This window comes from Trichomonas vaginalis, chromosome IV, assembly GCF_026262505.1.
Source record: "Trichomonas vaginalis G3 chromosome IV, whole genome shotgun sequence".
Lineage (NCBI taxonomy): Eukaryota > Parabasalia > Trichomonadida > Trichomonadidae > Trichomonas > Trichomonas vaginalis.
Window position 1 is genome coordinate 7,697,892 of NC_067206.1, and position 18,579 is coordinate 7,716,470.

Sequence of the window (18,579 nt, forward strand, 5' to 3'; positions counted from 1 at the left end):
ATTTTCTTTGTATTTGAAAATATTTTTATATTATAAGATTTTTGAACCTATAAGTAGCATGACAAAAATTATATAATTTGCTCCTTTTTTATTTTAGTATACAAATATCCCATTTGTTATATGTTCGGTATATATATGATGATATTGTAATCAATTATGCTTAATGAAGCTTTATCCCGTGAACCCCTCATATTATTGGAAAATAAATAGCGAAAACATGTAGAGCTGCTATGTTCTCAAGTGTATGCTGATTTTTGGATTATTTCATGAAAACTAATGGCGGGATATCTTGCATTATTTAAAAAAATTGAACTATGCAAAAATAAATAGTATTATATTTTTTCTCATGAAATGCTATTATGAGACAACCATAAAAAACCATATGTTGTATTTTTATAATTTGATTGATTTTTTTTTACTATTTCATTAATCTTTTATGAATAATAATTATTTTTAATATATGTGCAAAAAAAAAAAAAAAAAAAAAAAAAGGTAGTGGGGCCTCCAGGCACTTCGTGCCCTCTAGCCCTGAAGATGTTTAGTATAAATGAAGTTTATATTCGGAAAATTGTTAGTCTTCTGGTGTGAATTCGGAGGACTCTTCTTCTTCCTCCATTGCTTCTGGGAAGAAGCCTTCTTCTGGGTCGAAAACATTATATAATGTTTCACTTTTCACAAATTATATATGTTTTCATGTTTTGTCACTTTTCTGTCACTTTTCGGGTAAAAACATTTTTATTATTATATATAAATGAATTTTACAAAACCTCCGTTACCGTTCTTTGGAAATAAGAGTAAATGTAAAGATATTATATTGAGAGAACTTAAGAAACTACCGAATGGTCTAACATTTGTAGATTTGTTCGGTGGAAGTTTCTATATATCCCATTTGTGCCATACAATATTCCCAGACTCAAAGATTATATGCAATGACTTCGACAACTATATGGACCGTCTCAAACATATTCCAGACACAAACAATATATTGAAAGAGTTAAAAGAAAAGATACCTATAGGTAAGATGGAACGTATACCATTAGATAAGAAAAATATTGTGAGAGAGGTTTTGAAAAAAGCAGAATATATAGACTGGGATAGTATATCTGCTAGACTATTATATAGTGGTGCTATAAGAGTTCATGACATTGAAACACTTATGTCAAAAGTTTTATATCTTAACTATACAAATGTTTTCAAAGAGGACATAGAAAAATATATTGAGGGTATAGAGTTTATGAGATGTCATTGGACAGAGTTGTATGAAAAATATAAAGACAAGGAAAATGTTTTCTTTATAGTGGACCCGCCGTTCTATAACACATGGGATTTTCAATACCAAGTAGACTGGACTTTGAGAGACTCTTTAGAAACTTTAGACGTTTTACATAACTGTCCATGCTTTTACTTTACATCCGATAAAAGTGGTTTGGAAACCGTTATGAGATGGTTAGAGGACATACATGACTATGAGTTTAGATATGACAAGATAGAATATGAGAGAGGTCCTATAAACCGGAGAAAGTGTCATAACAAAGAAATTTTATTAGTAAGTAAATGTGGTTTGAAATAGGACTACTTGTTTTAGGTTTTTTCCATTGTGTCATTTATTTATTTGACGTGGCAGAAAAGTACAGAGAATATGAAGATGAACCAATGCCTGCAAATGTTCAGTATATGTACTCGTAAGAGATATTTTTATCTAATATTAAATGGACGCACAGAACTTAGCGAATGCACAGCAACCTGGACAACCAAACCCAGAGAATATTCCAAATGAAGTTAGAATACAAACTGCAATGGCAAACTATGGTCAAGTGCCAACAGATGTACAAATGCAAACTGCCATGTCAAATGACGCTGCGTTAGGTTTGCCACCATGGTATGCAAATATGAGATGGAAAGAGTTTTATACAAACCCTGAAGTGGGATATAAACAACTTTATGCAGATGACGCGAACACAGGAGTTGACCCAGAATATGTTTTCTACCAGAGGAGAAACAGAATGTATGAGCTCCAGTTAAAGAATGCTATGGAACTCAACAGGAAACGTAAGAGACTAGGCGGACATTAGATTTTTACATATAGTAAAATGGGTTTCTTCAGTAAGATAGGAAACTTCTTTCGAAATGTTGGAAGAGGTATATGGAATGGAATAAAAACCGTAGGAAGAGGAATTTGGAACGGTGTCAAAAATATTGGTAAAAGGGTAGGTCAGTTTGTTGGTATTATACCTAAAGACCCTGAACCAGAAGAACAAGCTCCTGTTATACAACAGCCTGAACCTGCACCACAGTCTAGTTGGCAACCAAATCCAACACCTCAACCGTATTAAAAAATTATATTTTTATCGTTCGATAGTAGTTGTATATGAAACTAAGTTCTAAGTAAAACGCATGGTATAATGGAATTATTCTTTTTCTTCCATCTGTAGTAAACCATACTTGAAAGTCTGAAATACTTCCACTCGGCGGTTCATATAACTTTGTAGGTTTTTCGTAAAAGTCATTCATCAGACATAAGAAAGAGTTTTGCGCACCAGAAAATGAAGCATGAACAATAATAGCATCTTGGTCGAAAACATTTTCATATGTTCCATTAGGGTTTTCGACTTCATAAAAGTCTGGGTGTACTGGATATGCTGCAGGCTGATTTAACATCCTCATAAATCTATACCATGCCAAGTTGTTATATTTTGTAGAAATATAAACGTTTTCTCCAAGGTCTTCTATTTTATTGATTTTAACAGTTGCATTTTTCCTGTCATAAATAATATCGAGATGGTACTCTCCTTCGTCAATGTTATACTGTTTTGCATATTCGATATAGATATCGTTTATTTTTTCTTGAAAAGCTTGAAGAGTTGTTTCTAAGTTTACAAGCAAACTAACTTGTAAAAGTTTTCCCTGTTCAAATTTCTCATACATACGTTTTTCTTTGTTATAGTATCGAACTTCAAAACCGACCGTAAATGGGAAACCATGTATGGCTTCTGAAATGAACTTCATTCTACGAAAGCCAATAGCTTTTGTGACAGATGGGTCTCTTAGCCATCTTAATGGGTAGTCAAAACGATAGCCTTCATGCTTTACGGTCTCTGTCTCAAACTTTTGACCGACATTAGTAAAAAGTTCATCTAATGGTTTAGTTGTAGCAACTCTTGAATTTTCTTTTTCTATTGGAAGCATATTTTATCTAGAATAAAAATGTCGAAAGATATTGCTTCCATGAGAGAAATACAACACAACCGACAACTCATTATGCAAGCTCTAAATAAGAACACAACAAACTTTTCAAACTATTCTAAGATATCTGAGTCATTGAAAGAAGGAAACTTAAAACTGACATTAAACCCAATGACAGATGAGTTTCTATTTCAAGACAAGAAGAACAATACTGTCTGTATAAATCCAACAAAAGGAACTTTAAACGAGAAACCTATAAATGAACTTCTTTTGAAAGCAGATGTTGACAACAAAGCTGACAAAGAATATGTAGACGATGCAATAGCAAAAGAAGAAGAAAGAGCTAACAATGCTTATGCAACAAAAGAACATACTCATCCTGAACTAGCAGACAAAACATATGTTGACAATAAAATGTCAAGTGAAGTGACAAGAGCTGAAAACGAATATTCTAAAAAGACTCATATACATTCTATATCTGAAATAACAGACTTAAACGTTAGCCTTGAAAAGAAAGCGGATAAGGATTGTGTGGCTAGTAAGTTAGAGAAGAAAGCGGATAAGGAATATGTGGATGAAAAAGATAATGAAATTATAGAAAGGGCTGAATGGTATCATGAATGGACATCGAAGATTTTAAAAACTAAAGCTGATACAGGATGGGTTTCAGGATGTTTAGACCTTAAAGCAGATAAAACTTATGTTAACGATGAGTTAGAGAAGAAAGCAGACAAGAACCATACACATGATTTCTTCACAACTGTTGCTATAGAAAGTATTGAAGGAACGGTTGAAGAAACTGGTGGGGATGCATTATATTGTAAACCTCCTAACTTTCCACAAGGTTTAACATCGGATGACGACATAACGACGATGAGAAACATTAGATGTAAAGATGTTTATGTCATGAAGGATGAACATAATATTAAATTCACTGCTCAAGATTTATATGACAAGAAAGCAGACAAAACAGAGCTTCAAACATTAAAGACAGAAATGCTTCAAACATTATATCCTATAGGCTCTATTTATACGTCAATGAACTCTACCAGACCAGAAACAGTTCTGGGTTTTGGAACTTGGACTCAAATAGTCGACAGGTTTTTGTATTGTGCAAACTCTTCAAAGGAAACAGGTGGAAGTAAAACGATTTCAGGTGAAAATTTACCTGCACACAGTCACTACATAGATTTAAGTACATCTCAAGCAGGTTGGCATAAGCATAGATATTGGGATTGGTCAGCAATGACAAAAGGTAAAGGATATGATGTTAAAGACAACGTTAAGTTTGCTATAAATTGTTACTGGAGTGACACTCAGGGAGAAGGAATCCATACACATTTCGTTACAGGATATACACATACAACGGGACAAAGTAAAGACTACATGCCACCTTACATGACAGTTTACGCATGGTATAGAAATGCTTAGTCGTCATTTTCAACTTCTTTAGCATATTCGTCAGGAGTTGTCTTATATTTGTTAGGAACTGTCTTTGAAAGTATACCACCTTGAACTTTGACAAGTTTGAAACGAGGTCTGGCAATAGTAGTTTTATCTTCTGCTTGCAGTGTGTACATTTTGCCATGTTTGCCTAAAACTTCATAATATTCTCTTGTATACTTTCTTCTATTTTTACGAACACGAATGTGAGTACCTGTCGGGTTCCCATTGTTGTCATAGTCAATAGTATTTTCATATGGGTCGCGTTTGGGTATTTCTATTTTTACTTTGTCACCTTTCTGAAGTTTGAAGCCCGGCATTCTTTCTTGTTTGTCTCTTTTGACTAAATTATTAAATATATAGTCTTTCTCTAAGTCAGGGTTGTTTTTCATTTCTTCGGGGGAGTGGTTTCCCAAACCTTTTTGTTTACGGCTATTGTAAATATTTAAAACTTGTCTCATCTTTGCCATGGAGAAGTGTCTATATTTGTCGTCATATGACATTTCATTTGCTTCACCACCTTGTGGTTGGTTTAAGTCTCTTAACATTTTTATACAACCGTCAATGACACCAAGAGCAGAATGGTTTTGGTCGACAATGAAATATTGGTTTACATTTTTTGAACGCAGATAGTTTTTTACATCATCTGATTTGAAAGAACTTTCACAGTCAGATGTCAGTTTTGTTGGATGGTATTTGTCAACGAATATTGTCAAAGCAGTTTTCACATCTAAAATATTTTTGGACCATAATGGTATGGCTTCACAGTATCTTGTGTTTTGACCAACAAATATTAACCAGTATGGTGGTCCATCTTCTCTATACCTCGGAATGTTTTCCAAGATATCCATAAACCAAGCATTTGGTGTTGAACTAAAGATTTTTATCATGAGTGCTTTCTTTGTCGCTTTAGAAACATAGGGGTCCTTGTTTGGATTCGTCATTTTTTAACCCATAAGAAATGGGTTTATTTGGCGCATTAGCAGGAGTTGCATCCAGATTTTTGCCCGCAGTGGGAACAATAGCCAGAGGTGTATTTGGAGTTGGAAGGAAGATTTTGAGTACATTAGGTATACTTAAAGAGAAAGCACAACCTATTATACAAACTGTACAGAAAGGTTGGGATGTAGCACGAGATGCAACAAATCTTATTCCAAATCCTGAAACAAGAGGAAAAGTTCAAGGATGGATGGACAATGTAGGAAGACAAGCAGGAAACTATTATAACAAAGCAAATGACTACTATAACCAAGCAGGACACTATATGGACCAAGGTGAAAGATTCTTTAACAGAGGATATAACCATGCACAACAATGGGTAAACAATAACCAACCTCAACCGCCTCAAACGTGGGGAATGTAAAGTTTTTACTGAGATGAAATGAACAATACAGCATTGAGACAAATGGGTTCAAGATGGATTTGTCGGCTTCCAGCAGTTACACCACGTGTTTGTCAAGTTCTTCCTATACCTCAGGAAGTTTTAGACCGACTTAAAAAACAACAACAACCAGTTGAAAACAAACCAAACTAAAATTTTTTACTGAGATGAAATGACCGAAGAAGTTGAAACGGTAGATTTGACACCACAAACAAAAAGTTCAGAACCATTGTCAAAACCTGTCAAAGAACTTACAGATGAAGAGAAAAATTCAATAATAGAAAGTGCCAGGTCTGGAAATACAAACCCTAACTACAAAGTCACTTTCATAAAAATGGAACGGCAAGTATCTCAAAAAAGAAACAGACTCTCACAAATAAAATATTGAAGTCTGAAGGAGCTTTCGAGACAACAGATGGAAAAGTTTACTTCACTGACCAACAGTTCATTATAGAACATCTCATTGACTTAGAGTCGAAATATTCTAAACTTTACAACAAACACAAAAAGTTGAAAGGAAAACAAAAACAAATGGCATATGATATTTATGAAGATGTTGACGACACAACTGTTCCTGCAGGTGAGGTAAAGTCAGAGAAACCGAAAAGTGACGAAAAAACCGATAAAGAAGAAAAACCAAAAACTGAAGATAAACCAAAACCAAAGTTTAGTTTGGAAACTAAACCAAGTCAACCTTCATTAGCTGGTATGGGTTGGCGTCAAAGACTTATGGCAGCAGGCGGTTATGTAAAGTAAAGAAAAAATATTTTTTTATTTTTATAAAAATGCCCCCATATAGAATGGATAGAAAGTCTGCTAGAATAAAAGCAGAGTTACAAAGATATGGTTGGAGAGTTTCGAAGAAGTTTAAATATAAGAAAGGAAGACCCATAAAAGTCTATGACAAACTGGCTGGTCTGACCTACGAAATGGATTTGGAAACAGCACGTGCCAATTATCCAAACAGACTAGAGAGGTTAGAAGAAGAACGTCTTATGAACATGCCTTTCGATGTTAGTGAACATTGCATGAAGTAAAAATTTATTTTTAAAAAAGTGACATTTTTTAATTTTATTTGAAATGTACGCTGAGTTTGTTGGAGAAGACCGTTGGGAAACTTGTTTGTTAGATGAGAAATATGAAATGGCATACCATTTTAAAACAATATATTTTTACATATATTAAATGCTTCAGGTTGAAAAACAAAGAACAAAAGTAGCAGATACAAAACCGTTAGACTATATCTTTACAAATGCTGGTAGGACTATTTCAGATGAAGAAATTTCATCCCGAGTATACAGGTTTGACTATCCAATTCGTTGGCTTCAAAGTCCTTCAGATGCAAAGGCAATAGGATTTAGAAGAGTTTTGTTTTCAAATAGAACTAACGCATTTATGTTCGCAGTATATTTTCATGGGCAGTATAAAGGTTCTGATGGTCTAATAGACAAATTTTGACGAAATGAGAATCTTTACAGTTCGTTCAGACGAAAGTCTTGAGAAAACTCTAAATGACTTTCAAACTCAAATGAACAAATATTATTGGGAATTTCAAGAAAAATACGACTCTTTACTAAATGGAACATACTATCTGAAACTAGAATATGACAAGATGAACTCCACCGTTTCATTTCAAAAGATTGAAATTAACCCTCCAAGAGATACAGAGTTTTTATTTTGGAAAGTAGACAAACGTTCTTGGGCACAATTTCTTCGGTTACTAAACCAGAACGAACCATTACCACCAGATGGTCCATTTAAATTTATACTTCCACCAGCAGATTTGACAGTTTATAGAAACGTGTTTGACCCTCAAAATGTTATGTGTCATGCAAGTTTCAGTTCAAGCAACAATAGTTTTCTATGTATTGGTAAGGACTTTTATGACTTTGCTTCTAAATTCTACGAACCACCTAGTAACAGTTTCTCTGACTTTCAAGTTTGGTTCACAACAAATGGTGTGCAACATATTATTCCATTGTACTATGACTTTTATCTCGAATTGTCTTTCATATATAACTACGGAAAAGTGCTGAAAAAGTATTGAAAAATAATGTTTATGTTAGCATGTTAGATCTAACACGTTTTCTAACCACTTTTCTAACATCGTAGAAAACTCATGAAAACAATTTATTTTTGACACTTTCACAAAAAACATAAAAAAGTGAAGTTAAACGTTAAGGTTTACTGAACTGGTTGGATGTCGCCTTCACAGGTTATGAAGAACGGTTGTCCTGAGAAGTGGAACAGTGCTCTGAGAATTTGTATAATTCGTGGAATTGGACTCTCTCTGTTTGGAAGTAGTATCCAAGGACGCTTGGCAAAGAACTTTATAATGGCTTCCTTCTTTGCTTGCTTTATGTCGTCGTAGGCTGTCCCGTCTGGTACCTCAATTGGAATTCCAGTCGAAGTCTCGAGATTCAAGGCAGCCCTTCCAGAAATAGTGGTGAACTTGACCTTGGGCTTCATGACCTTGCGCAAGTACTGCTTAACAAGCTCGTTAATTTCAATTAGGTAAACTGCCTCATCTAATGGCTCGATGTTGTCCATTGCTACTGTCAGTAAAAGTACTGCTACTGTCAGTAAAAGTACTGCTACTGTCAGTAAAAGTACTGCTACTGTCAGTAAAAGTACTGCTACTGTCAGTAAAAGTACTGCTACTGTCAGTAAAAGTACTGCTACTGTCAGTAAAAGTACTGCTACCGTCAGTAAAAAGGAAAATTTGAGAGGGTTTTCGACGATAAAGTACTGCTACTGTCAGTAAAAGTACTGCTACTGTCAGTAAAAGTACTGCTACTGTCAGAAAAAGTACTGCTACTGTCAGTAAAAGTACTGCTACTGTCAGTAGCAGTACTGCTAGTAGCAGAGATTTTTATCGTTTGTGGTCCGACGGTTAAGCCACAAACGAATGTCCCACGTCCCACCAACCCAGTCCATTCCCAAACCAGAGGAACCTAAAGAACCACAACAGTCTCCTCAGCAACCTCAGTTCCAGCAAGTACCTCCGATTTACTACCAATTTCCACCTCAAGGTTACTACCCACCACAAGGCTTCCCGAACTACCCTCCTCAGCCTATGCCTTACTTCCCCAACCCTTGGTTGTTCCAGCAAGCTCCACCCCAGCAATTCCAATCTCAATCCAAATCGAAGAGAGACCAAGAGTTCGAAGAAGGTCTGAACCGTTTACGCAAAGAGTATGCTACAGCTCCAATTGAGAGAAAGTTGTTCCCGGACCAAAAATATAATTTAGGTGAAGAGGTTAGATCTCACCTGTTTTTTCACCTCTTTTTTCACCCTCTTGAATTTTCATGACTTCTTCGTAAATGTTTTGTCAAGACTTCTTCGTAAATGTTTTGTCAAGACTTCATCGTAAATGTTTTGTCATGACTTCTTCGTAAATGTTTTGTCATGACTTCATCGTAAATGTTTTGTCATGACTTCTTCGTAAATGTTTTGTCAAGACTTCTTCGTAATGAGTGTAAAGGACCCAAAAATATAATTTAGGGTAGAAGGTTAGATCTAACCTGTTTTCTAACCTGTTTTCTACCCTCTTGAATTTTCATGAATTTCCTTAAGATAGAAAAAATAAAGTTAGTTTTATTTTGTATTTTTTTGTATAAAAGATATGATTTCAGGGATTTTTTTGACGAAGTGTTACTCTTCACTTCGTCAAAAAATAACAGTTATCTAATGAAAAGTGTCATTTTTTTGTATTTTTTTGTATAAAAGATATGATTTCAGGGATTTTTTTGACGAAGTGTTACTCTTCACTTCGTCAAAAAATAACAGTTATCTAATGAAAAGTGTCATTTTTTTGTATTTTTTTGTATAAAAGATATGATTTCAGGGATTTTTTTGACGAAGTGTTACTCTTCACTTCGTCAAAAAATAACAGTTATCTAATGAAAAAGTGTCATTTTTTGTATTTTTTTGTATAAAAGATATGATTTCAGGGATTTTTTTGACGAAGTGTTACTCTTCACTTCGTCAAAAAATAACAGTTATCTAATGAAAAGTGTCATTTTTTTGTATTTTTTTGTATAAAAGATATGATTTCAGGGATTTTTTTGACGAAGTGTTACTCTTCACTTCGTCAAAAAATAACAGTTATCTAATGAAAAAGTGTCAAGACTTCTTCGTAAATGTTTTGTCAAACATGAACGTATATGTTTTGTCAAGACTTCTTCGTACATGCTTTGTCAAACATGAACGTAAATGTTTTGTCGAAACTTCATCGTAATGAGCGTAAATGACCCAAAAATAATGTTTAGGGTAGAAGGTTAGATCTAACCTCATTTCTAACCTCTTTTCTACCCTCTTGAATTTTCATGAATTTTCCCGAAATAAAAAAATAAAGTTAGTTTTATTTTTATTTATTTTTTTTATTTTGTATAAAAAAATAAAAAATGTCAACAATCGGCACAACAACAACAATTCAAACAACAGCACCAAACTCTTTAGTCATGAATCCAACATCTATGTTGGTAGAAATGAAAAGCTTCACTTCGTCTTCATATACTTTTGAAACAGAAATCCAGAAGATAAAGCAGGAACTTTTAACAAGTAATTTAGACTGTAGTGCGAAAGATGAAGAAAATGAAGAATATCTTTATGAAATGCAGGACATTATTGACCATTTGCCTAAACTACCTGAAATCCAACAACAAAAACTCACTATTCCTGAATTCGATGAAATTGAAGTCAAAGCAACTGACTCAGTAGAAATAAAGAAGTTCATACGAAAGGTAAACTATGAGTTTCTAGGATTTCATTGCAACCATAAGGTTATGGACAAAGATTGCGACATGGTATATAAGAACATCTCTGACATATATAAATCTGAAGAATTTAAGACATACGACAACTTTGTTTCGTTAGTTGCTGAATGTGTATGGCAGATAAGAGATAAAGATAGAAGAGGCAAAGTATGGAACAAACAAATAAGACCAGCAACTTTTGAGTTAAAGAAAACCATTGACGCCTTAGTTGTTCTAGCAGGTAAGGTTTCAGAATATAACGCAAAAATGAACCCGCAATGTTCTAAATGTAAAGCAGCAATTAGGAAATATAACTACTCCGTCAAAGAGATAGAACGTATGAGAAACGACTATGCAGACTTAAAGACAGATATGTCAAACATTGAGTTTGAAACAGTTAGAAAGATAGACAATGACACAATTGGTTAGAATAGGTGATTTAAACGTAAGATACTCAAAAGAAATACAACAAATATTCTTTGTCAGACATTTTATCTCCATCTGGAAAGAGACCGCAGGACTGGGTTTAGAATTGCTTCTAGTCAGAAAATTTTGACAAGAAATCCTGAGCTTATGATATCGGTAAGATTCTATGGAACTACAGCATATCTCATCGACAAAGTCTTATACCAATAGTTTTGTTATGGTTAGACCCAGTTGTTGGATATAACTTCATAACATATGGTTCATTCGATACGGAACGTTGCAGTGAAGGCTTACTTTACATCGTTCAGAAACCGAAGGACTTCAACACAAAAAGATATAAGATAGATAATATAACTCAAAGATATGACAGTACAGTCAATAGAGTCAAGGTTGTGTTTTGCTAATGATATGAGAGCTGCAGAAACAGAAACTACTTGAAAAGTTTGAGAAAATGTATGGTGCTCCATAAAGGTAAAGAAACGTTTGAAGTAGATGAGATAGATAAAGCTATAAAATTATTTGACGAAGTGCTGAAAAATACATGTAAAGCGTTTATTTTTGGTCTTTTGTGAAAGTCAGAAAATAAAGTTAGTGTCATTTTTTTGTATTTTTTTGTATGTAAGATATGATTTCAGGGATTTTTTTGACGAAGTGTTAACCTTCACTTCGTGTCATAATGTAAAAATAACGTTTACCATGTAAAACGGTTGTGAAAAAAAGAGGTGAGAAAACAGGTTAGATCTAACCATCTACCCTAAAATATATTTTTATTGAATTCAGCAACAAAATTCATGAGTTTTGTATGTTTTAGACCATGTTAGAAAACGTGTTAGAAAAGAGGTTAGATCTAACATGCTAACATAAAATATATTTTTGGTCATTTACAATGAAGTCTTGACAAAAACTATCCAACAGCAGAAGATTTCCTTCTATCTGACGTCAAGAAGAAATATAAAGAAACCTTCGGCATTGTTAAAACATTCGATGTACTAAAAGAAGAAATAGAAGCTACAAAACTGTTTAGAGTCATGAACCATCGCAACATATACCATGTAAAACGCTTATAAAATAACTGGGGTAGAAAACAGGTTAGATCTAACCATCTACCCTAAAATATATTTTTGCTGAATTCAGCACAAATTTCATGAGTTTTGTATGTTTTAGACCATGTGAGAAAACGTGTTAGAAAACGTGTTAGATCTAACATGCTAACATAAAATATATTTTTGCTGAATTCCGTATGAAAACAGTGAAGAACAGCGAGTAGGTAAGAAACCTTAGTCGCCAAAACTCTATGAAAATCGTGAATTTCCTTAAGACAGAAAAATAAAGTTAGTTTTATTTTTATTTATTTTTTTATTTTGTATGTAAAGACAGATATGTCAACAACAGAGAACACAACAACTGCTATCGTTCATGAAGCCATAAATGAAGAATATGAGTACATACAATATAACAAACAGTTACGTCTCATTCGTTCGGTCAAAGACGATATGTACCAAATGCAAAGTATTTTGACAGCATGTTTTGCTCCAGATACCAAACATACAGACGATTGGTTCAAAAACCAAAGCACACAAGAACTTTTGAGCGAAGCACAGCGAGACCGACTTCCTTCGGGGTCGCCTAAAACTCATGAAAATCGTAAAAATTTGCCAAATGGTTTGAGAGGATATTATGTACATAGACTTCTTGTAAATGCTGTTGCAATGTGGGCTTCGCCTCGTTATGCTTGGAATATTTACAGACTTCTTGACGAAATTCATAGACAAGAACGTGAAGAGATGGAAAAGAAACTTCATGCAAAAGATGAAGTCATTGAAGCAAAAGACAAAAGCATTCAGAAAAGAATACCACGTTCGGTACCAAAAGGAAAGGAAAAGAACTATAAGTATATGATTTATACTGAAGAGATGGAAAATGAAGAAGATAAAGATATGGTTATGTTGCATTTAGTCAGAAGAAACAACAAAAGCTTTTACGACCTTGCTAAGATTTACAAATCTGACAGAAATTGGTTCTATCGCGAAAACTTACCGATTTCAATGACCCCAAATGAAGATGTGAAACAAATAGTTCAAGATACGTTACCTCAACACACTATGATATTAAAGGTTGTACAATACTTACATTCAAAGAAGATTTGTCATTGTTAAAGGAAAAAATAACAGAGTATTTTGACAACTTCAAACAAGTAGGGTAGATGAACTCTTTATTTTTACGCTTGACTTCAGATGGCTCAAGTAGCTCAATTAGGTAAATTGCCTCGTCAAATCCTTCTGGCATTCCGAGTCCTTCCATCCGACAGGAAAATATTTTCCCGACAACTGGAAAAAATTTTCCTTCCGACAGAAAAAATTTTTCCTTCCGACAGGAAAAAATTTTCCAGTTGTCCGTCCGTAAACCATTCAAATTTTCGAAAATTGAGAACTTTTTGGTCGAACTTCAGAAAAAGTTTTTCCTTCCGACAGAAAAAGTTTTTCCTTCCGACAGAAAAAGTTCTTCCTTCCAACAGGAAAAATTTTTCCTTCCGACAGGACACAAACGGATGACTGACGTTCCTCTTCCTGAATGCCTTCCAAAGCCAGAAGAACCGAAAGCTGCAGAACCACAACAGACTTACTTACTAAGACTAAACACTTAGATTTTTCAAGCTTGACTTTTTACAATTTGAACTTTGTTTGCGTAGATATGAATTCTGAAAGAAGTATGAGGGTCTTGTATGACTTTGTACTTCTCCCATAGTTCATGTCTGTCAAACTTACCTGCCATGGACTCTTTCATAAGTTCCATGAAATCGTCTTCGGACAAAATCGGGGAAAAGTATAATGTCAGTCAGTATTCTTTTAACATCCTTACTTAAACTCTTTGCTGTCTGTACACAAATGACAACTGAGATGTTAAAGTGTCTGAGCTTCTTAAGAATTCGACACATGTCTTGTTCTCTGTTCTTTAACAAAGGATGAGAGGCGAAATCATCTAAGATAAGAAGACATCTATGAGGGTAAGTCTTCCAATCGTAAGATTGCAATTTCTTCGAAATGTATTCTATCTCTTTCTGTTTGTTTCTGAAGTGTTTCTTCTCTAATATTCTCTGCATTTCCTCATTTGGGTCTTTAAACTTCGAATTTATATACTCATTTATAGCATTATACTTCAAAACTCTTCTTTGGTACTTCTTTATCCAATCTAACAACTCAGAGTCTTTTATACATACTAACTTAGACTTCTTTATAATATCTTTGAACGAATTGACGGTTTGGTCAAATTGACCAGAAGTACTACAAATGACTACTAACTCATAGAATGGGTTCTTCTCATCTAGTTCTTGTTGTTGTGCAGCCATTTTAAGATAAGTGAAAGTCTTACCCGACCCAGGTGGTGCAATTAGACCTGTTATACCATTCTGAGCAAATAAGAACTTGTCATGTATAGGCTTTATCTGAGCATTTTCTAACTTCCTCTTGTTCTTGTTTAAAACATTCTCAAATTTCTTGTCAATGTCAGCAAACTTTTTTTCTAACATATTTTTAGAAAAATTAAAATTTTTATCTTTTAGAAAATGTCTAGCGATTTCGCTATCTATATTCGAGACAAGCTTTTCGACAGCAAAACATCTGTCGACCATAAAATCTTACATAGTGTAAACAAGAAAGGTGAATTTGTTCTAAAGTTCTGTTTCTGGGAATATGACAAGAACCATAAAACATTAAGCAGAGCAGTCTTAAAATTTGTCAATGACCGACTTGTTGACAGAGATGACGCCAATTGGAAAGATGAAGTCCAACAAAAGTTCTTAGAATGCAAAGAAGACACATGCGCTGTTCTTGAAGATGAAATAGAAAACAGAATAGATGAGCTATTAAAGGACAAAGAACTTTTACATAAATATGGTTCGGAGAAATTTGACATAACTCCACCAGAAAAGAAGAAGAAAGAAAAGAAAGAAAAGAAAGTAGAAGAAGAGAAGAAAGAACCTGAACCAGTTCCAGAGAAAAAGAAATTTGACATGTAAAAATAAAATTTTATTTTTAGAACATTTCTGGGTCAATGTCAATGTTCTCTTCCTCTTTAGGAGTAAACACTGGCTTAGACTCTAAAATCTTTTTACCCAATTTACCTTGAACTTCTACAACTTTAGACTCATAATATTCATAGTCGTCTGCTTTCTTTGGTTCATAAGGTATAACAAGTTTGTATGCTTTGCCTTCTTTAAGGTTTGAGAACCTTCTGTCAAAACTTTCTTTGACTGCTAACAAACCTTCTATGTCTAAGTCTTCAAATTTCGCACCATTTTTAGTCACAATAGCAAACTTAACTGGTTCGATGTTCCAAACTTTGCTGAATGAAGACTTTTCAAAATGGTAGAAGTAAACATTCAAATATGTGAATGGGTCTAGTTCTTCTTTAAGTCCTGACATGTACTTGTTTACTGAGATGAATTTTGCCATCTTTTCTATCGGATAAAAAAAAATATTTTTTTTAAAATTTACTCATAAAAATTTTTCTTTGTATATACACCATTCTGTACGTCTAAAAGACTTTTGACATTTGCCAAGAATGTTCGTTTAGACGCTGTCATATAACCATATTCTTGACAATATTGTTTATACGAATCGTACAATGACCTTTCATCTAATGACACAAAGTCAGTTTCATCTATGAACAGTTCATATACACTCTTGTTTGCTTCTAACAATGTTTGTCTCTCTTCGGTATGTGGAATTTGTCTTGGATTGAACTTAGAAATATCTAATGTCATGAAATATGAGAACAAGTGGTTGTAAAAGTCAGATGTCAAAGTTTCTGCTAAGTCGTCAAAATATTCTGTATCTTGCATATGAGAATCTGACGTTCTGACAACTACATATCTTCTGTCAGAACTTTCTAACTTCATCGGAACAGCATTGTTTGAAACCATAATGAAGTTTGCAACATTTTCACAAACTCTTTGGTCTTTATATTTTCTTTCAACAACTCCAACTTTGTCTGTTATAAGACTCTTCAAAGCATCTGAGTTCAAAACTTTTGTTGTATCTATACTTTGAAGTTCATTGCAAACTATAAGTTTCATATTCTCTATTGAGGAGTTAAACTTGCCACAGATGTTTTCTAAGTTTGTCATATTCGGGTTCGAATAGCCCTCTAACAGTTTGCACAAAATATCTGTAAAGAATGTGTTCTTACCAGTTCCTTGTTTTCCAATTATAATGAGAGCAGTTTCATTTTTAGCACTTGGATGTTGTAAGATGTTTGCAAACCAAATAAGATATACTCATAAACCTTTTCGTTTCCATTGCATATAATTTCTTTGACATGGTCTAACCAAGCTTCTATAATATTTTCTTTCCATTCTACTTGTTCATATTTATATCCAGTGAAGATAGAATAGAAGTTTGGAGAAGGTGTATAAAACTTTATACCTCGAACTGAAAAATCTTCTAACTTTGACAATAAGATATCCCAAGCATCTAACATCTTCATGCCAACTTGTACGACTTTTATTTTCTTAAGTTTCTGTCTACATTCTTGTTCTGAAACTATTGTCGCTTTAGGTTTGTTAAAGACTACATCCCATTCTTTCATAACATAACATTCTGGGGCAGAGTCAACATAAATGACTAAACGTTTCAAATTCTCGACTGCTTTGTTATAGTCTCTAAATGGACACATATTTCTGAATGCTTGGAAGTCATAAAAATCTGAAACATCTATTCTGTACATTTTTATAAAAATAAAAAAAATATTTTTTTTTATTCTTGACTTTGTTGTTGCATTTGTTGCATTTGTTGTTCTTGAGCTATTTGTTGTTGAAGTTGTTCTTGTAATACAATACTTTCACCAGTTGCATCTTCCAATTCGAAACTTTCTGCCGTCATTGACAAATACATAGGACATAAAAGTTTTACAGGAACAAAGTTTGCGTCAACTAATGTCAACGTTATACTTGCCAAAGTGTTTGAGTTCACTAAGGTTGAAAATTCTGCATTCGAATGAACAATAGGCAAACCAGCAGAGAAAGTATTGTTTATACGCATAAGTATCTTTTGGTCATAATAGTTTCTGTCAACATTCGAATAACACTTTGAACCTAAGTTTGAAACAATATATAAGATTGGTGTGCTTAATGTCAATGGAATAGACATTCCTTGTATGACACCTTTTCCTGTTATAGGAAACTGTTGGTAGTAAAAACCAGAAATAAGTTTTGTATTATAGCTCATATCGTTTATAGTAAACTCAGTCGGACATCCAAACATAATGAAACCTGCTCTAGTTGCAGCACATGTTACACCCGTACTTAAAGTATTAAATAAGTCAACAAAACCTGTTGGTGGTATATCTGAGTAAGTATCTTCAAAGGAGTATTTTTTACCATTCACAACAATAAAGTCTTCTGGTGTCAAAAGAGCAAAACAGGCTTTAGTCGTCATTGTGTTTAAGGTTAGTTTACAATATCGTCCTTGAGGACTTTGTAAGTTTGTTGTTATAGAATTATATGACTCAGGGTTTTTAGTCGTAATAGTATAAACCATTATGTCTTCTGCCATTTATATATATTTAAAAGTTTTTCTGAAAGTGGAGAAGAACTTCATCTAAACTTTCACATGACGTTTCTTGAAGTTCTCTGTCTAAGAAGTTCAAATATTTTGTAAAGACATAGAACTTTCCTTTGTCTACACGAACAAACAAAACAGGGTCTTTCATATCGTTCAAAAGTGTGTAAAGTCCTTTACATGAAATAAAGTCTATATTATTTTTTCTTCAAACATCTTTCAAGAAGTTTTGACATTTTTACTTAGCAAATAAATTTTAATGAAATGTTGTGGTCGTCAAATATTTTTATGACGTCTGGGAAACTATACTTTAAGTTCAACGTTTCACCTCCTTTCATAACGTATATCTTGTCAATGACATTATATGAAACACCACAGCAACTAATGTCGGGTTCTATTTCTTTGATGTTTATATCGTCTGCCTCTGTCAAAAGTTTCAATAGTTCTTTCAAAACTTCATGAGGTGCAATGACATATGAGTTCACTTTTACAGGGTTGTGTTCGACCAAGTTTAACATTATACTTAAAGCTTGACAAATCTTCTCCTGAGTTTGAAGTTTGTCTTTCAGTTGTTGGTAGTCGTTTCGAATATCTGCAACAGAACTTAAGTCTCTGCTAACTTCAGGATATGTTGGTTCTTTTACAGGAACAATTGTTATACCATCTTTGTCTTCGTATGGTTTCCCCACTTCAACATCTCTGTCTTTGACATTGACAACAACACTTTGACTGTTTGTTTGAGTTGGTGAATTTAACTTCACATCTGCCACCGCCATTAAACCTTTTGAAACACTCACGCTTCTATTTTTCGGAAATGACATTTTACTTAGA

General features: G+C 33.7%; 17 protein-coding genes across 17 annotated transcripts, besides 2 other annotated features; 10 read left to right on the forward strand and 7 right to left on the reverse strand.

Moving 5' to 3' along the window:
* Nucleotides 1-474: part of a mobile genetic element that runs on past the window's edge.
* A 277-nt stretch (nucleotides 475-751) lies between these two features.
* TVAGG3_0048490 (phage tail repeat-like family) lies at nucleotides 752-1,570 on the forward strand (the record flags this gene model as incomplete). Its single annotated transcript, XM_051220938.1, has 1 exon — nucleotides 752-1,570. The coding sequence occupies one exon, from the start codon at nucleotides 752-754 to the stop codon at nucleotides 1,568-1,570; it is 819 nt and encodes a 272-aa protein (XP_051105924.1).
* A 49-nt stretch (nucleotides 1,571-1,619) lies between these two features.
* Nucleotides 1,620-2,090, forward strand: TVAGG3_0048500 (uncharacterized protein; the record flags this gene model as incomplete). Its single annotated transcript, XM_001306524.2, has 1 exon — nucleotides 1,710-2,011. A coding segment is annotated over one exon (302 nt), but the record flags the coding sequence as incomplete, so codon positions are not given.
* On the forward strand, nucleotides 2,091-2,333 carry TVAGG3_0048510 (serine threonine-protein phosphatase family; the record flags this gene model as incomplete). Its single annotated transcript, XM_001306525.2, has 1 exon — nucleotides 2,091-2,333. One exon carries the CDS (start codon nucleotides 2,091-2,093, stop codon nucleotides 2,331-2,333), a length of 243 nt encoding a protein of 80 aa, XP_001306526.2.
* Nucleotides 2,334-2,337: 4 nt separating this feature from the next.
* On the reverse strand, nucleotides 2,338-3,186 carry TVAGG3_0048520 (uncharacterized protein; the record flags this gene model as incomplete). The annotated part of the gene is made up of 1 exon (XM_001306526.1): nucleotides 2,338-3,186. The coding sequence occupies one exon, from the start codon at nucleotides 3,184-3,186 to the stop codon at nucleotides 2,338-2,340; it is 849 nt and encodes a 282-aa protein (XP_001306527.1).
* Nucleotides 3,187-3,639: 453 nt separating this feature from the next.
* Nucleotides 3,640-18,579: part of a mobile genetic element that runs on past the window's edge.
* Nucleotides 5,588-5,989, forward strand: TVAGG3_0048540 (uncharacterized protein; the record flags this gene model as incomplete). Its single annotated transcript, XM_051220939.1, has 1 exon — nucleotides 5,588-5,989. The coding sequence occupies one exon, from the start codon at nucleotides 5,588-5,590 to the stop codon at nucleotides 5,987-5,989; it is 402 nt and encodes a 133-aa protein (XP_051105925.1).
* TVAGG3_0048550 (uncharacterized protein) lies at nucleotides 6,008-6,160 on the forward strand (the record flags this gene model as incomplete). Its single annotated transcript, XM_051220940.1, has 1 exon — nucleotides 6,008-6,160. One exon carries the CDS (start codon nucleotides 6,008-6,010, stop codon nucleotides 6,158-6,160), a length of 153 nt encoding a protein of 50 aa, XP_051105926.1.
* Nucleotides 7,470-8,054, forward strand: TVAGG3_0048560 (uncharacterized protein; the record flags this gene model as incomplete). Its single annotated transcript, XM_051220941.1, has 1 exon — nucleotides 7,470-8,054. The coding sequence occupies one exon, from the start codon at nucleotides 7,470-7,472 to the stop codon at nucleotides 8,052-8,054; it is 585 nt and encodes a 194-aa protein (XP_051105927.1).
* On the forward strand, nucleotides 8,547-8,771 carry TVAGG3_0048570 (uncharacterized protein; the record flags this gene model as incomplete). Its single annotated transcript, XM_051220942.1, has 1 exon — nucleotides 8,547-8,771. The coding sequence occupies one exon, from the start codon at nucleotides 8,547-8,549 to the stop codon at nucleotides 8,769-8,771; it is 225 nt and encodes a 74-aa protein (XP_051105928.1).
* TVAGG3_0048580 (uncharacterized protein) lies at nucleotides 8,916-9,320 on the forward strand (the record flags this gene model as incomplete). The annotated part of the gene is made up of 1 exon (XM_051220943.1): nucleotides 8,916-9,320. The coding sequence occupies one exon, from the start codon at nucleotides 8,916-8,918 to the stop codon at nucleotides 9,318-9,320; it is 405 nt and encodes a 134-aa protein (XP_051105929.1).
* On the forward strand, nucleotides 10,415-11,010 carry TVAGG3_0048590 (organellar and viral DNA polymerase type B; the record flags this gene model as incomplete). The annotated part of the gene is made up of 1 exon (XM_051220944.1): nucleotides 10,415-11,010. A coding segment is annotated over one exon (596 nt), but the record flags the coding sequence as incomplete, so codon positions are not given.
* TVAGG3_0048600 (protein of unknown function, DUF4106 family) lies at nucleotides 14,125-14,717 on the reverse strand (the record flags this gene model as incomplete). The annotated part of the gene is made up of 1 exon (XM_051220945.1): nucleotides 14,125-14,717. A coding segment is annotated over one exon (593 nt), but the record flags the coding sequence as incomplete, so codon positions are not given.
* On the forward strand, nucleotides 14,754-15,206 carry TVAGG3_0048610 (uncharacterized protein; the record flags this gene model as incomplete). Its single annotated transcript, XM_051220946.1, has 1 exon — nucleotides 14,754-15,206. One exon carries the CDS (start codon nucleotides 14,754-14,756, stop codon nucleotides 15,204-15,206), a length of 453 nt encoding a protein of 150 aa, XP_051105932.1.
* TVAGG3_0048620 (protein of unknown function, DUF4108 family) lies at nucleotides 15,223-15,642 on the reverse strand (the record flags this gene model as incomplete). The annotated part of the gene is made up of 1 exon (XM_051220947.1): nucleotides 15,223-15,642. The coding sequence occupies one exon, from the start codon at nucleotides 15,640-15,642 to the stop codon at nucleotides 15,223-15,225; it is 420 nt and encodes a 139-aa protein (XP_051105933.1).
* Nucleotides 15,681-16,265, reverse strand: TVAGG3_0048630 (Poxvirus D5 protein-like family; the record flags this gene model as incomplete). The annotated part of the gene is made up of 1 exon (XM_051220948.1): nucleotides 15,681-16,265. The coding sequence occupies one exon, from the start codon at nucleotides 16,263-16,265 to the stop codon at nucleotides 15,681-15,683; it is 585 nt and encodes a 194-aa protein (XP_051105934.1).
* On the reverse strand, nucleotides 16,475-16,915 carry TVAGG3_0048640 (uncharacterized protein; the record flags this gene model as incomplete). Its single annotated transcript, XM_051220949.1, has 1 exon — nucleotides 16,475-16,915. A coding segment is annotated over one exon (441 nt), but the record flags the coding sequence as incomplete, so codon positions are not given.
* Nucleotides 16,945-17,337, reverse strand: TVAGG3_0048650 (uncharacterized protein; the record flags this gene model as incomplete). Its single annotated transcript, XM_051220950.1, has 1 exon — nucleotides 16,945-17,337. The coding sequence occupies one exon, from the start codon at nucleotides 17,335-17,337 to the stop codon at nucleotides 16,945-16,947; it is 393 nt and encodes a 130-aa protein (XP_051105936.1).
* On the reverse strand, nucleotides 17,991-18,524 carry TVAGG3_0048660 (protein of unknown function, DUF4106 family; the record flags this gene model as incomplete). Its single annotated transcript, XM_051220951.1, has 1 exon — nucleotides 17,991-18,524. One exon carries the CDS (start codon nucleotides 18,522-18,524, stop codon nucleotides 17,991-17,993), a length of 534 nt encoding a protein of 177 aa, XP_051105937.1.